This window comes from Eptatretus burgeri, chromosome 9 (assembly GCF_056783735.1).
Source record: "Eptatretus burgeri isolate ZD-2024b chromosome 9, Ebu_testis_v1, whole genome shotgun sequence".
Taxonomy (NCBI): domain Eukaryota; kingdom Metazoa; phylum Chordata; class Myxini; order Myxiniformes; family Myxinidae; genus Eptatretus; species Eptatretus burgeri.
In genome coordinates this window covers 53,187,990-53,201,795 of record NC_140969.1, presented here as the reverse complement: position 1 = coordinate 53,201,795, position 13,806 = coordinate 53,187,990, and the positions used below count along the sequence as shown (strand labels likewise).

The 13,806-nt window shown below is 41.8% G+C and overlaps 1 protein-coding gene across 1 annotated transcript in view; it reads right to left on the bottom strand.

Moving 5' to 3' along the window:
- Positions 1-13,806, bottom strand: part of LOC147020138 (microtubule-actin cross-linking factor 1-like) — a 212,772-nt gene that overhangs the window by 77,674 nt on the left and 121,292 nt on the right. The window contains exons 45-50 of the mRNA XM_085895175.1: positions 11,433-11,471; positions 10,633-10,868; positions 8,605-8,734; positions 6,150-6,349; positions 4,796-5,291; positions 3,395-4,650 (exon numbers count right to left, since the gene is read on the bottom strand). Coding sequence (XP_085751301.1) covers positions 3,395-4,650; positions 4,796-5,291; positions 6,150-6,349; positions 8,605-8,734; positions 10,633-10,868; positions 11,433-11,471 — 2,357 coding nt within the window. The remainder of the gene's footprint in view (positions 1-3,394; positions 4,651-4,795; positions 5,292-6,149; positions 6,350-8,604; positions 8,735-10,632; positions 10,869-11,432; positions 11,472-13,806) is intronic.

Here is a 13,806-nt window from a genome sequence, read left to right as displayed (position 1 = left end):
ACTACACCGACTACGATGGCCCCAATTATTGTCAGCTTCTTATGGAGGAGGAGGCGATTGGGACCATACTCTGTGCAGAGCAGTCTCCTTGGTTATTGGGCACAATCCTGGACGGGTCGCCACTCCGACAGTATACCAGCATACTGGCACTCATTTTGCCGACCTCGGAAGGATGACAAGCTGAGTTAACCCCACCTGGTATTAATTCAACAGCTGAGCAGGACTTGAACTCAGGACCCTTGGATCCAAAGCCCGCCACCCCAACCATTAAGCCAACACCAAGCATATGGGGTTGGCCAGATAATACTTTTCATCCAAGTGTCACAAACCAGCTGGCCAGACCGGAGATTTGACTGAAGGCGATTTGGGAAGGAATTTGTTGTTGGTTCAGGATTCTTGTAATGTGTAATACAAGTGAGCGAAAGCTCGCCTACTCTTCGCAAAAGACACAGTGGGATCTTTAATTGGTTCGTGAAAGACTTGGTCCAAATTTGGCCTTCGGGCAAAACCTCAAGAAGGGTTGTTAAAGTAGTAGAGTTCATAGTCTAGAGATTCAAGCTGATGGACCAACTTCTCATGTGGTTCGATTGTATTTTACTCTGGACTTTAGGACACCTTCAAAAGGAGGTTGAAGGAAGACTATAAACACGTACAAAGGAACTATAGCATCCCGTTCGCATCATACTGATGATGTACGATCATTTTATTACCTCCACCACCAAAGGTGAAGGAGGTTATGTTTTCACCCCCGTCTGTCTATTTGTTATTTGCAAAATCGAAAATTTTTCCAAGTTTATTGGTCAGTCAATTTTGTCTGTCTGTCTGTCTATCGTCGACAGGTCACAATTTTCAACCAATCTTCACAAAACTTCACCACATGGTGGAGTTTGTCATAAGGAAGAAGCCTATTGTTTTTGAGGTCAAAAGGTCAAAAGGTCAACATAGGCCAAAGGTCAACAACTTTAGTGAGATTTCTAAAATCCTCAATTTTCATCCGATTGACTTGACATTTGAAGAGGATTTATATTTCAGGTCACTGAATTCAACTCGCCAATTATTTTTAAAGTCAACATCGACCAAAAGGTCAACAAAGGCCAAAGGTCAACAACTGATGTGGTATTTCTACAATCCTAAATTTTTATCCGATTGACTTGAAATTTGAAGAGGATTTATATTTCAGGTCACTAAATTCAATCAACCAATTATTTTGGAGGTCCACATTGGCCAAAAGGTCAACATCGGTCGGATTTATAAAATTGTCAATTTTCATCCGATTCACTTGAAATTTGAAGAGAAGTTGTATGTTTGGTCAATTAATTCAGCCACCAATTATTTTTGAGGTCAAATTTGCTTTATGGATTTTGCAAGTATCGTGCTCGTCACGATGTCTTCTTCTTGTTATTTTGTTTGTCTGTTTATCACCTACAGGTCACAATTCTAAACCAATAGTCATGAAACTTTACCAAGTTGTAGAGGTAGTCTCAACTGAGAAGCATATTGATTTTGAGGTCAAAGTTAAAAGGTCATCTTGTGGTCAAATTTCCAAAATCATCATTTTTCATCCGATTGACTTGAAATTTTTGTACAAAATTTGCATATTGGAACACTGGATTGGGAAACCAAAAGGTCAAAGGACAACTCAAGGTGAAACATCTAAAATCATCAAATGTCGTCTGAAAAATCGTCAATTTTCATCCGATTAACCTGAAAATTAAGCAGCAATTGCAAAGTGCATCAATGAATTTGGAAACCAACTATTTTTGAGGTCAAAAGGTCAAAGGTCAACTCAAGGTCAAACTTTCAAAATCAGCAATTTCAATCTGAAAAATAATCAATTTTCATCCAATTGACCTGGACTTTGATGAAGATTGTCAATTTTAATCTTAATGAAATGGACAATTTAATGTATCCATGGCAACCTTTGGAGAATGGGGGGGGGGGTGGGAGGGAGGATATTGCAAGTATCGTGCACTGCATGATGTCTTTTTCTTCTTTATTTTCTTGCCAAAACGAAGTTTTTCAAGATATGTTAGTCAGCTTGTATGTTTATTTTTTTTTTTGTCTGTAATCACGTATAAAAAATTCTGCAGAGCACAGTTATCATCGGAAATTATTGTAACTTCGCATATCAGAGGCCGATAGAGGTCCCTTTCAGTGCACAAAATTTTGAAGGTCAAGGTCAAAGGTCAAGGTCACTTTGGCGCAAATCAGGGGAGTCAACGAAACCCTTATTTTTTGAGTAATTTTGATTGGATCGTCTTCAAACTTCATGGGAATATAGTTCATGGTCTGGCGCTCAGCTGATTAATTTTTAGTGGCGATTGGCCTTGACCTTCATGGTTAGCACCAAAGGTCAAACATATTTGACCCCAAGGTCAAATTTTCAAGTTTTAGGAACCATATCGTGTAGTACCTCAAATTGAACACCTCGATGAGTGCTTTCTAGACATGTCAAGCTTGAGACATTATGACGTCATTTGGTGACGTTATGAGGCAAACACATATTTTTCATGGTTACTCTGTAGAACGATTCTCATCGGAATCTCTCGTCGGCAGATATTCCTCAAGGAGTCGCTCCTCGTGGATAGCAGCTCTGTTCACCTCAGTGTGACCTTAAAGAAGTCACACGTGGTCACCTTTTGGCAAGATACGGGTCACCCTGCGGGTGACATTGGTTTATTAGTTTGTCTGTTTGTTTGTATGTCTGGGTGCAGGATATCTCAAAAAGTTGTGGACGGATTTGGACGACACTTGGTGGACATGTTGGGTGTGCGACAAGGAAGAATTGATTAAGTTTTGGTGAAGATTCGAATCCGGATCTGGATACAAGAATTATTTAATTTTTAAAGTGATTCTTCATCATTGACAGATAGGGCCAAAAACGATATATAGCATGATATTTCAAAAATGTATTGGGCCCGATATGTTCTCGTGGATCAGGCATTATGTGGTAGAGGTATGCGTTCCACCAAGTGCCCTTCTAGTTTATCATGCAACTGCATTTGGTTCATAATGATTTACGATGTGCATTTGATTTATCATTAAATATCAGCTCGCAGTATTTCATATTTGTGGCACCTGGAGGTTAAGGGGCTTTCCACTTATGACATCCACAATTTCAAAAAGTCATGATACAACAGATATATACATATATATATATATATATATATTTTTTTTTTTAACATATATACACATACATTTACCAGTCTGAAGAACATATCTATTCTTGATAATGAGACTTCTTTACAAATGTAATGCGGATGCAACATTAACTTCAATTTTGAGTTAATATTTTCTTTAATGCAAAAACAAACAAACAAACAAAAAATCACTCATGAAATAAGCAGAGGGGTTCTCAGCATAAAATAATTTCCCAATTCATTTTTTTTCATACCTTTAAGCTCTGAACATCAAGTCCACCCTCATTCTCTTGCATGGCTACGCAGTCGTGGCTGGCTTGCTGGATGGCAGTGCAAAGTTCGTGAAGCTTTACTTGCATCTCTTGCACATTTTCCAGCTGGGATTGAACAGCATCAGACACACGAGCGGTTGGTCCAATGGCGTCCAGCTCATCATCCAGGTCTGCAATGCCTGAAAAGAGTTCACGGACCTGTTCTTGCACCCGATTAACACCTTGTAAACGGGTCTCAAGTGTAGCACAGCGTTCGGCCGTTGCTGAAACAATGCTCTGAAACATGTCACGAATGGTGTTTGCAGGGCTGGTGATAGGTGATTTGTCTATTTCAGGCGCGACATCAGCCACCAGGCCTTGGGCCAGATTCTGCAGGTATTTAACACGTGGAGCTTGGGACTGAAGGCTCTCAAGCTGAGCACGCAACTTCTCCAGCTGTTTGTTGCTCATGTTCTGTGAGCTTAGAGCATCGTGCGCATCAGTATGGCGCTGTGCCTCACAAATCCGGGCCTCCAAGCTGCTATGTACATCATTGAACTCAGCCAGTCGCAGTGCCATTTCATCAAGGCTGCTGATACACTCAATAATGTCTTCAGAAAGGTTGTCAGCCCTCTGGTTCAACTGTGCTTTCTCATCACGGATGGCATCGTCTCCTGCTAAACAACACTCAAGAAAAGCATCAGCAGCATTGTTCAACTCCTCCAGTTTTGTGGGACATCTCTCCATCTCAAGCTGCAGAGCCTTCGCTGCCTCAAACTTCAAGTCCACTTCCGACCGAACCAACACGGCTGGGCCAATGCTCTTTGACTTGTTCTCACATTCCTCCAGCCAAGGATGTAGTGCAGTTGAGATCTCCTCGAAATGCTTCCCTCTGCGCAGTGCGTCTTGCAGTTGCTGTACAGACTCTGACGTGTGCTTCAAAACATCCTCCCAGTGTTCACACAGAGATTTGAGCTGCACTTGCAGTGTCTCTCTGTCAGTGCCTTCTGGCAAGCTCTGCAGCAGAGTTTCCCCCTGTGTTTGCACGACACTGTACGTGCCTGCATGCTGGTTCAGGCTTTTCTGGAACTCAATCCGCGCACCAAGTTGGGTCTGTAGTTCTTCAAGGTCAGCAGAGAGAACCAAAGATGTTGGCATCTCAGCTTGCTTTTTGTCCAACCATATTCGCAGTTCATCAAACATTTGCTGAAATTGTTGTGAACTAGCAAGAGCTTCCTGTAACTGGTTCATTTGATGTCCTGTAAGAACACACAATAAGAGCTCAAAGTTTGTTGGACAGAAAAGAAGTTAATCCAGATGAAGGTAGAGAGATATGATAGTAAATGCCTCTCTTTGTCCATAATTTATACTTAGCAAAATAAACAATGAAGTTGCTTCGCTCACCTATGCGCTGCTCAAGCTCCTCCATTGGAACAAGCACATAATTAAGCCTTCGCTGCAGCTCAGCCCTCAGGTAGGCCTCACCCACCAAATCGCCTATATCTTGACATAATCTTTCTGCAGCAACAGCATCGACCTTCCACTCCCCAAGCTCAGCAGCCACCTCACTTGCAGTTTCTAGCTGCTGTTTGACAGCTTCGGGCTGCGAACTAACAGCACCAATGCTGGACAGTCGAGCAGACAAGAAATCGATGGCCCCGGAAAGAGCCTGTAAGGCCTTCCCATATTTAATGCTTGCTTCTCGAGTCTGTTCCACACTGGTAGCACGGCCGGTGAGACGCTTCTTTACTTCAGCCCATTTGGTGTTAACTGCAGCTTTTTGAGCTTCGACTTGAGCACCTGAGCCTGTGGCATTAGTGGTTTTAACTGCGAGAGCATCAGCGGCCTGGTTTAGAGCCTCATACTGTGAATGACGGGTTTCAAACTCCTTTAACATGAACTGTAAAAAAACAGGAAGAAAAAAAAATTCTAAACAAAAATGAAAATGGTCAACAATAACTCTCTTAAGAACAATCAATCAATCAATATGTCCCCGCCACTTATGACGACGGGCGACACTGTAGCCATCGGTGCCATCTCTCGCGCTGCTGGGCTGCCTTTGCAGCAACAGCAGCTTCTGCAATCAATGCACCCTTTCTAATAGCTGCTCTCCAGCTTTTTGCCTTATTTGTGTCAATTTGTGTCATGTCCGTTCCCCTCAATATTGAAGATCTTTAGGTCTTCCTTGATGACATCCTTCCAACGTTTGCAAGGAATGCCACGTGGACGAGTTCCAGAGGCGAGTACACTCTTTGGGAGATGATGGTCTGACAAATGGCACCCGTGACCGAGCCACCTTTTAAGAACAAGGGACCCAGGAAATGAAGACAATTTGTTTTCTTTACAGATTGGTAAGCAGTGATGTCAGCGCCATATATCGTTCTGTACATTAAGAATGATGGGAAAGTGTTCAGTGTATTTTTGGACATTGTAACCTGTTCCTGCTCCTATTTGAGCACTTTGCTCATGATGCTGGGATCCAAGGTACCTTTCTAGAAGTGAATAGGTTACTAATACTCTCAAGTTAATGTTTATACTTTACTCCTAAAACAATACAATACAATGAAAAACCATATCCAAGACTCATATTCAATAACTTTTTTAATATATTTTTTGCAATATTCAATAACTTTTTAAAATGTGAAGATTCCTGAATGTGTTAATCATATGATCACTGCATAAGACCATCACTACAGAAACAATTTCCATAACTCTAGCAAAATTAGAAGAGATGAGGGGCCAGGAATGAGGAGCAAACCTGGACTTGCTGTTTCTGGTTGTCCAACATGTTTGGATCGATAGAAAGAGGTCCCAGAACACTCATGAGGAGCTGTTTTTCCATGAGCCATTGGCTCAACTGGCCCTCTGCTGTCTGGAATTTCTCTAAAAGTGCACACGACTCCTCCAGGTCGTTCTGTCGCTCACGCGCTGACTGTGTGACAAAACTCCACTTCTCTTCTGCAGAGAACATGATGGTGGTATGAATGTACGTGCATTTTGGCTTGCAATATAAAATGATACATGCAAATCGCCTTCTTGGGCTCGAATAAAAGATTCTCGTTTAGGCAAGGAACAAGTTGGGAACAACAGCTACTTCTCTCCAGAGACTGTATTTAAAATCTATGCTGCTTGATTAAAAAGGTTAACATTAAAAAAACACTACAGTGTCCTCCATAAGTGTTGCAACAGTGAAGTCAAATTCGTTATTCTTGCCGTGTACTCAATAAATTTGGATTTAAGAACAAAAGATGAATATGAGGCGAGAGCACAGAAGGTCAGCTTTTATTTCTTGGTATTTCTATGGAAATATGTTTTACCATTGTAGAACAATAGCATTTTTTATGTTCAGTGGCCAATTTTAGGTAAGCATAAGTATTGGAATATAAATATAAATGGATGAGGTGTGTGTGTGTGTGTGTGTGTGTGTGTGTGTCGTGTTTTTTTAGTGTTCTACTGGAGCTTTCCGATGTGGAGTGTGATCGTATAAAGCGTACTGCTAATGCTGAAGCAGTACGGCAGGCAGGTATGCTCCAAGGCCGCGAAGCCCAATTAAAATTTGGTCCAATGGATGACCAGGCCCACTGGTTTGAACAAATGACTGACAGGTGTTTCTTGTTGCATTAATTAATCACACATTAAAGAGTTGTGAATGTTTAGTCTTGGTTTTAGCCTTTGCTTTTGCCTTTGGAGTCAGTGGACATAGATCAACATGAAGACCAGAGAACTGTCGATGAAAGAAAAGCAAGCGATTTGGAAGCTGAAGAACGGAATAATTAAATTAGAACCACAGCACAAAAATTGGGCAGAGCAAATACAACAATTTGGAATATCTTGAGAAAAAGAAAGAAACCACAAGTATACTTAGCAATGCTGCAGTCAACGGCCAGGTCAGCCAAAGAAAACAACTGCAGTTGATGACAGAATAATCATAAGAGCTGTAAATAAAAACCCTAAAACAACCGTCAGTGACATCACCAACAACCTCCAGAGTGCAGGGGTGAAAGTATCACAATCTCACGTTTACAGAAGAGTTCAACAGCAGAATTACAAAGGCTGCACCGCAAGATGCAAACCTCTCATCAGCACCAAAACTAGAAAGGCCACATTAGAATTTCCCAAGAAGTACAGAGGTGAGCCAGCAGAGTTCTGGAACAAAGTTTTATGGACAGATGAGACAAGATAAACCTTTACCAAAGTGATGGGAATGTAAAAGGGTGAAGAAAGGAAGGAACTGCATGTGATCTAAAGCATAACTACCTCATCTGTGCAGCATGGTGGAGGTAGTGTCATGGCTTGGGCTAACATGGCTGCCCCTAAAACGGGCTCACTCATCTTCATTGACGATGTAACGAGTGATTGCAGCAGCAGAATTAATTCGGAGGTCTTCAGAAACATTTTGTGTGCCCATGTACAAGAAAATGCCTCCAAACTCATTGGGCGGCAAGACAATGACCCAAAACACACTGCCAATGCAACCAAGGAGTTCATCAGAGGGAAACAGTGGAAGGTTTTAGACTGGCCAAGTCAATCTCCTGATTTAAATCTAATGGACCATACATTTTACTTCCTGAAGAGGAGACTAAAGTCAGAGACTTCCCAGAATAAACAACTGAAAATGGCTGCGGTAAAGGCTTGCCAAATCATCTCAAAGGAAGATTTCAAGAGTTTGGTGATGTCATTGGGCCACAGGCTCGATGCAGTTATTGCATGCAAGGGATATGCAACCAAAGACAAACTATTATATTACTTCAATTTACTTTAAGTTAATCTGTTCCAATACTTATGCTTACCTAAAATTGGGGCAGTGAACATAAAAAAAGTGCTATTGCTCGACAATGGTAAAACATATATGCAAAGAAATACCAAGAAATAAAGTCTGACCTCTACTCTTGCCTCATATTCAGCTTTTGAGCTCAAATCCAAATTTATTTAAGAGATAGCAATAATAACAAATTTGACTTCACCGTTCCAATACTAATGGAGGGCACTGTACATCGCATGTCGGGGCGCATTTGGAAAGGTTGAGAATTCCGACAAAACACCACCATCGCTTTAACGACTGAGCTGCACGTCACTCCATCACAACAAAATATATCATTTGAACAACAAAGTTTCCTCATTTTGCAAAAGATCAATTATGCAGAAAGCAGTTTGTGAGCAAAGGCCATTATGAAAGTGTCAGTTTTCAACTATAATAATTGATTTCCATGTACCAATGTCGTTGAGCATTTGCTTCCACTTTGCTGCCTCCGCCGAGTTTCGATTTTGCTGCAGAAGGTCGAGCAGTTGTGTTTGGAGGTCATGTACTCTTCCAGCATTGTCTTCGATATCCATTAACACAATCTGAGGATAAGGATAACAACAACAATAATAACAGCTTGAAGCATGCCTCACAACTGCAAGCTGTTATGGCCAGGGACCAAGCTGCCCTGCTTTGCTACAAGCCCGCTTTGATCGGACACGTGACCCATGACTTTATATTTATTAAATAAAATTCAAAATGGATAGTCGATCAAACTTTTTAAGTTTCACATTGATCTATAAGATTTTTTTGAAACAATATGGCTGTCAGACCACATGATGTATGAAGTTTTAATTTTAAAACTATGAGTTCCCTTACGAGGAACTTCGACACAGGAGGAGGCCATCAAAGTACTAGTGTTGTCCAGTTATAATTGTTTGTTCATGCTCTATCCTTTGAAATGCTGACGAAAAGCAAGGAAGCAGCACGTACCATTTTTTAAGTCTTTGGTATGACACGGCTGGTGTTCAACACGAACCTTCAATTTAGCAGTACTTTGGCTCTGAATTTGGCAAATTGTACGAAATCTTATGCTGAGCGCACATTATTTTGCTGTATAGCAATTGCTTCAATCTGTTTGCCTCACCGTCAAACAAAATCGAAAATCATTGCAGACAAGAAACTTTCTTTGTGGACGTCATAAAGGACACATCATGCACGAATAACTAATATAACATGTTCAACGAGAAGGGCACTTGGTACAGCACATACCTCCACCAGGCTGATTAGTTTACATTTTGTACCCCCACTGATAGACCCGATCTGGATTCGCATATGAACTAGAATTTAAATCGGCTTGTTCTAATCACCCAACGAACTCATCCACCAAGTTTCGTCAAAATCCATCCACAACTTTTTGAGACATCGTGCTATATATATCGTTTTAGTCATATCACTCAATGATGCAGAATCACTGAAAACATTATCCGATTCGGATCTTCCCCAAAATTGAATCATTTCGTCGTCACATACCCAAGATCTCCATCAAATTTTGTCTAAATCCATGTGCAACTTTTTAAGATATCTTCCCCAAAATTGAATCATTTCGTCGTCACATACCCAAGGTCTCCAGCAAATTTTGTCTAAATCCATGTGCAACTTTCTAAGATATCTTGTTCACAACAAACAGACAGATAGATAGACAGCGAGGGGTGAAAACATAACAACCTCCATCTACCTTCGGTGGTGGACGTAATAAGGTTGTGTAAAAGATGGTGCATCAATAGTGGTAAACTTCCAATTCAATGCTTTGTTGTTCTTTACTGAAGCTTAAATTTTTTTATTTTTTTTCAATTGAATTATATGTTTCAACACTGTTGAACACAAATCGCCTTGTTTGCACTTCTAAAAACCCTCCGTTTAGTCGTATTGAGCAAAACCTGACAACGTGTTGACCAATCAAATTTGCCGCGTGCTCTGAGGGCGGAGTAACGGTGAGATACAGGCAAAAATGGTGACGTCTCGTGATGCAACCACAGAGTTAATTTTGTCCCAAAGATCTTTGTTTATTTGCATCTTTTTCTCAAAGATCATGACAAAATCATCAGTTTCTCCGAGAAGAGTTGGCAGAACGTTACTCTCTGGACTGTTCCGCTTGACCCACCGGCTTGGTATGGTTGCTATCACGCCTGTTATTCAGAGTTCACGAACAAAGCCAAGATATATTGTGCTTGTACAGGCAAAACAAGAGTTGAAAAGACCCTTCACATGTCCTTTCTCTGAAGACTGTGTGGCAGGGTGCTCCATTAACTTTTTTGTTCAATTTCCAGTTTGTTTAGATTAATCACACAAAAAAAAAGACCTTCAGAATAGACATTTTCAAAAGTCCCACTTTTTGCAAAGAAAACGAAATTGCATATTCCTGTTATGTTAGACATGGAATGTGTACCCGATGTAAACTACGTTTCTGATCGTGTCATTGACCTGGCAGGCAGCTCACCTTGTGACGATCTGCCTCGGCCTTCATGGCGCCGATTTCCCACAGCACACCATTCCACGTGGCTACTTCAGCCTGTTTTCCTGCCAACCACTTAATTAGAGAGTCAGACTTCTCCACCACAGCTTGTGTCTGCTGGAGTGCCATGTCCATCTCACCCCATCGTGTATTGAGCGTTTTCCCGATGGCATCGTAGCGTGTGCAGACACCCTCGACGTCACCCTGAATGCTTGCCAGCTCTGAAAGAAACCAGCAAAGCCAACAATGCTACAGTGCCATGAACCCTGACCTTAAAATTTTTTTTTTAAGTAGCCAGCTTGTTTTGCCATGTAATTACAGTATGAACAATGAGTGTTATGTTTTTTTTCTCACCTTTTTGCACAGTGTTATTATTATTGTTATTACTGTTATCTGTAACGTGTTATTCGGCACAGCATTGCCTTTTCCAGAAGCAAGGATGTGCAATAAACCATAAACTCGTTTGATTTCCATATTCTCATGGGTACCAGTGTGACCACTCCTCATTTTCATAAATGCCAAGGTGAGCCAATGAAAAAAAAGCCAAGAATTCACAAGGTTTCGGAAAAGCGATGATAATAGAAAACCTATACGCCAAGAAAACCTATAGAAAACCAAGACGCCAAGGTGAACAACGAATAGCCAAGATCTTGTGAAAAAAAGCCAAGGAGTGGTGGTCACACTGATGGGTATGGTGGTGGGTTAGAGTAAAAGGCATTGGACTGGAATTGCAAATAATTACACAATACGCACAATTCATTGCTTTCGGGATTCTTCATTCTTACCTTTATTAACCGAATGACCATTCACATTGACAGCCGCATCTGGTTGAAATGAACATGAAAATTACATTATTAGCTTAATACGAACTCAACATTCATTGAAAGCCTCAAAAATTATCAGTGCAGGAATTTTCCTTAAATTACATTCCTGCATTAAAGTCCACAGCTTGAAAACACACACACACACACACACACACACACACACACACACACACACACACACACACACACACACACACACACACACACACACACACACACACACACACACACACACACACACACACACACATACACACACATACACACACACACACACACACACACACACCATCACTTCGTTGATGGGAATATTAAGAGGGGGGAGGGAGAGAGGAGGGAGAGAGATAGGAAGGAAAGGGGAGCGAGGAGCGGTGGAGGAGCAGGGAGGAGGAGCGAGGAGGGGTGAAGAAGAAGGGAGATAGGAATGGGAGGTAGGATAGCAAGAGGGACTCTTCGCCGCACATTGCTATAAACTCCAGGAGGGGGTGGGAGCGAATGGGATGGGAATTAGGTTTGAGTCTGTAAGTATTGAGGCTGGAGCTGTTGCCCATATTGATCGCCACAAAGTGTTCGATTCAGTTAATTGGAATGCCCCCTGGAGGCTCCATCTCCAACTGATTTCCAATTGTTACTCGAGTTCATCAGGGGTGTGCACTGGCCCTCACACTTTTCAGTGCTTGTATGGACTGTTTTCTGGGGAAGATGCCAGAAAGATCAAGCTGCAGTGCATCGTTTGGGAATGTCAGGAATTCTGACCTTGATTTCACAGATGATGCAATCATCTTTGTGGAGACTGGATAGCCTTATGGGGCTCTCAACACATTGAAAGAGGAATCAGAGCCGCTGGGATTATAACTCCAGAGAACGCGTTTCCACTGTTCCAGAGTCCAATGGCAGTGAGCTTTACACCACTCCAGCCAATACTTGGCATTGCACATGGTGATCTTAGGCTTGTGTGCGGCTACTTAGCCATGGAAAGCCATTTCATGAAGCTCTCGACGAACAGTGTTTGTATGGACACTGCTTTCAGAGGCAGTTTGGACCTCGGTAGTGAGTGTTGCAACCGACGACAGACGATTTTTCCACGCTACGCACTTCAGCACTCGGTGGTCCCGTTCTGTCGGCTTGAGTGGCCTACTGCTTCATGGCTGAGTTATTGCTCCTCGAGGTTTCCACTTCACAATGACAGCACTTGTAGTTGACCTGGGCAGCTCTATCAGGGCAGAAATTCGACAAACTGACTTGTTGGAAAGTTGGCATCCTATGACGGTGTCATGTTGAAAATCACTGAACTCTTCAGTGTGGTCCATTCTACTGGCAATGTTTATCTATGGAGATTGCAAGGTTGTATGCTTGATTTTATACACCTGTCAGCAATGGGTGTGGCTGAAATAGCCGAATCCACTCATGAGAAGGGGTGTCCGCATACTTTTGGCCATGTAGTGCATAGAGACTACTCATATGCTCTTATAGCTGAAGAAGCTGCATAAAGCAACCATGAAAGGCTACACAAGGTAAGCCCTTTGCTATTTCAAACCCTTCCCAGAGTTCCTCCACAGCTGTAAAGACGTTCACAAATAGTACACACATGAGAATCCCAATGCTACACACCCCCTCAGCTGCCAGACCAGTTTCATCGCTTGTTGGCGAATCATCAGTGACAGCGCAGACAGAAATGCATACCAACGAGGCTCCCAAGCATATACCACATGTGAACATCAAAAGCAGTCAACATATTTATGAAAAACGAAGACCCATCCACATCTCTCACCTGTGAATGTTTGTTTATGTAATCGGCCCCTGCAGGAACTAATGCAACCAAATATTGCATGTCTTCCTCTTTCATCCAGAGGAAGGTCGAGGACTAAGTTTGATAAAAAAATAAAATTGAAAAAAAAAAAAGGCAGATAATTAATTGGCCTTCAGGCTTGATCAGGCCTTGTGCTAATAGGAGATCCTCCGTCTTTTCGCCGGGATAAATCGAGTAATGTTTGGTGAAGATCGTATGTTGAAGTTGCATATCGTGATTTGCTGTCAACAACACAAATATAATTATTATGGTGTTTCACATGCGCCTGTTATGAAAAAGATTGCTTTACACAGGTTTATTACAACACCTCCATGTTCAGGCCTCGAGTGAATATGAGGGAAAGACATGAACTTATTGTGTTGCATTGAAAGTGAATTAATACTAATTAAATAAATTACTGCCTAAAGCGCCAAAAATGAAACGTTAACCATCACACCCGAATAAAAGGAAACAGGCAAGGAGTTGCAGCAGGCACGAGCTTCTGTGGAAAATGATGCAGGCTGGTGGGGTACAGGACGACTGGAG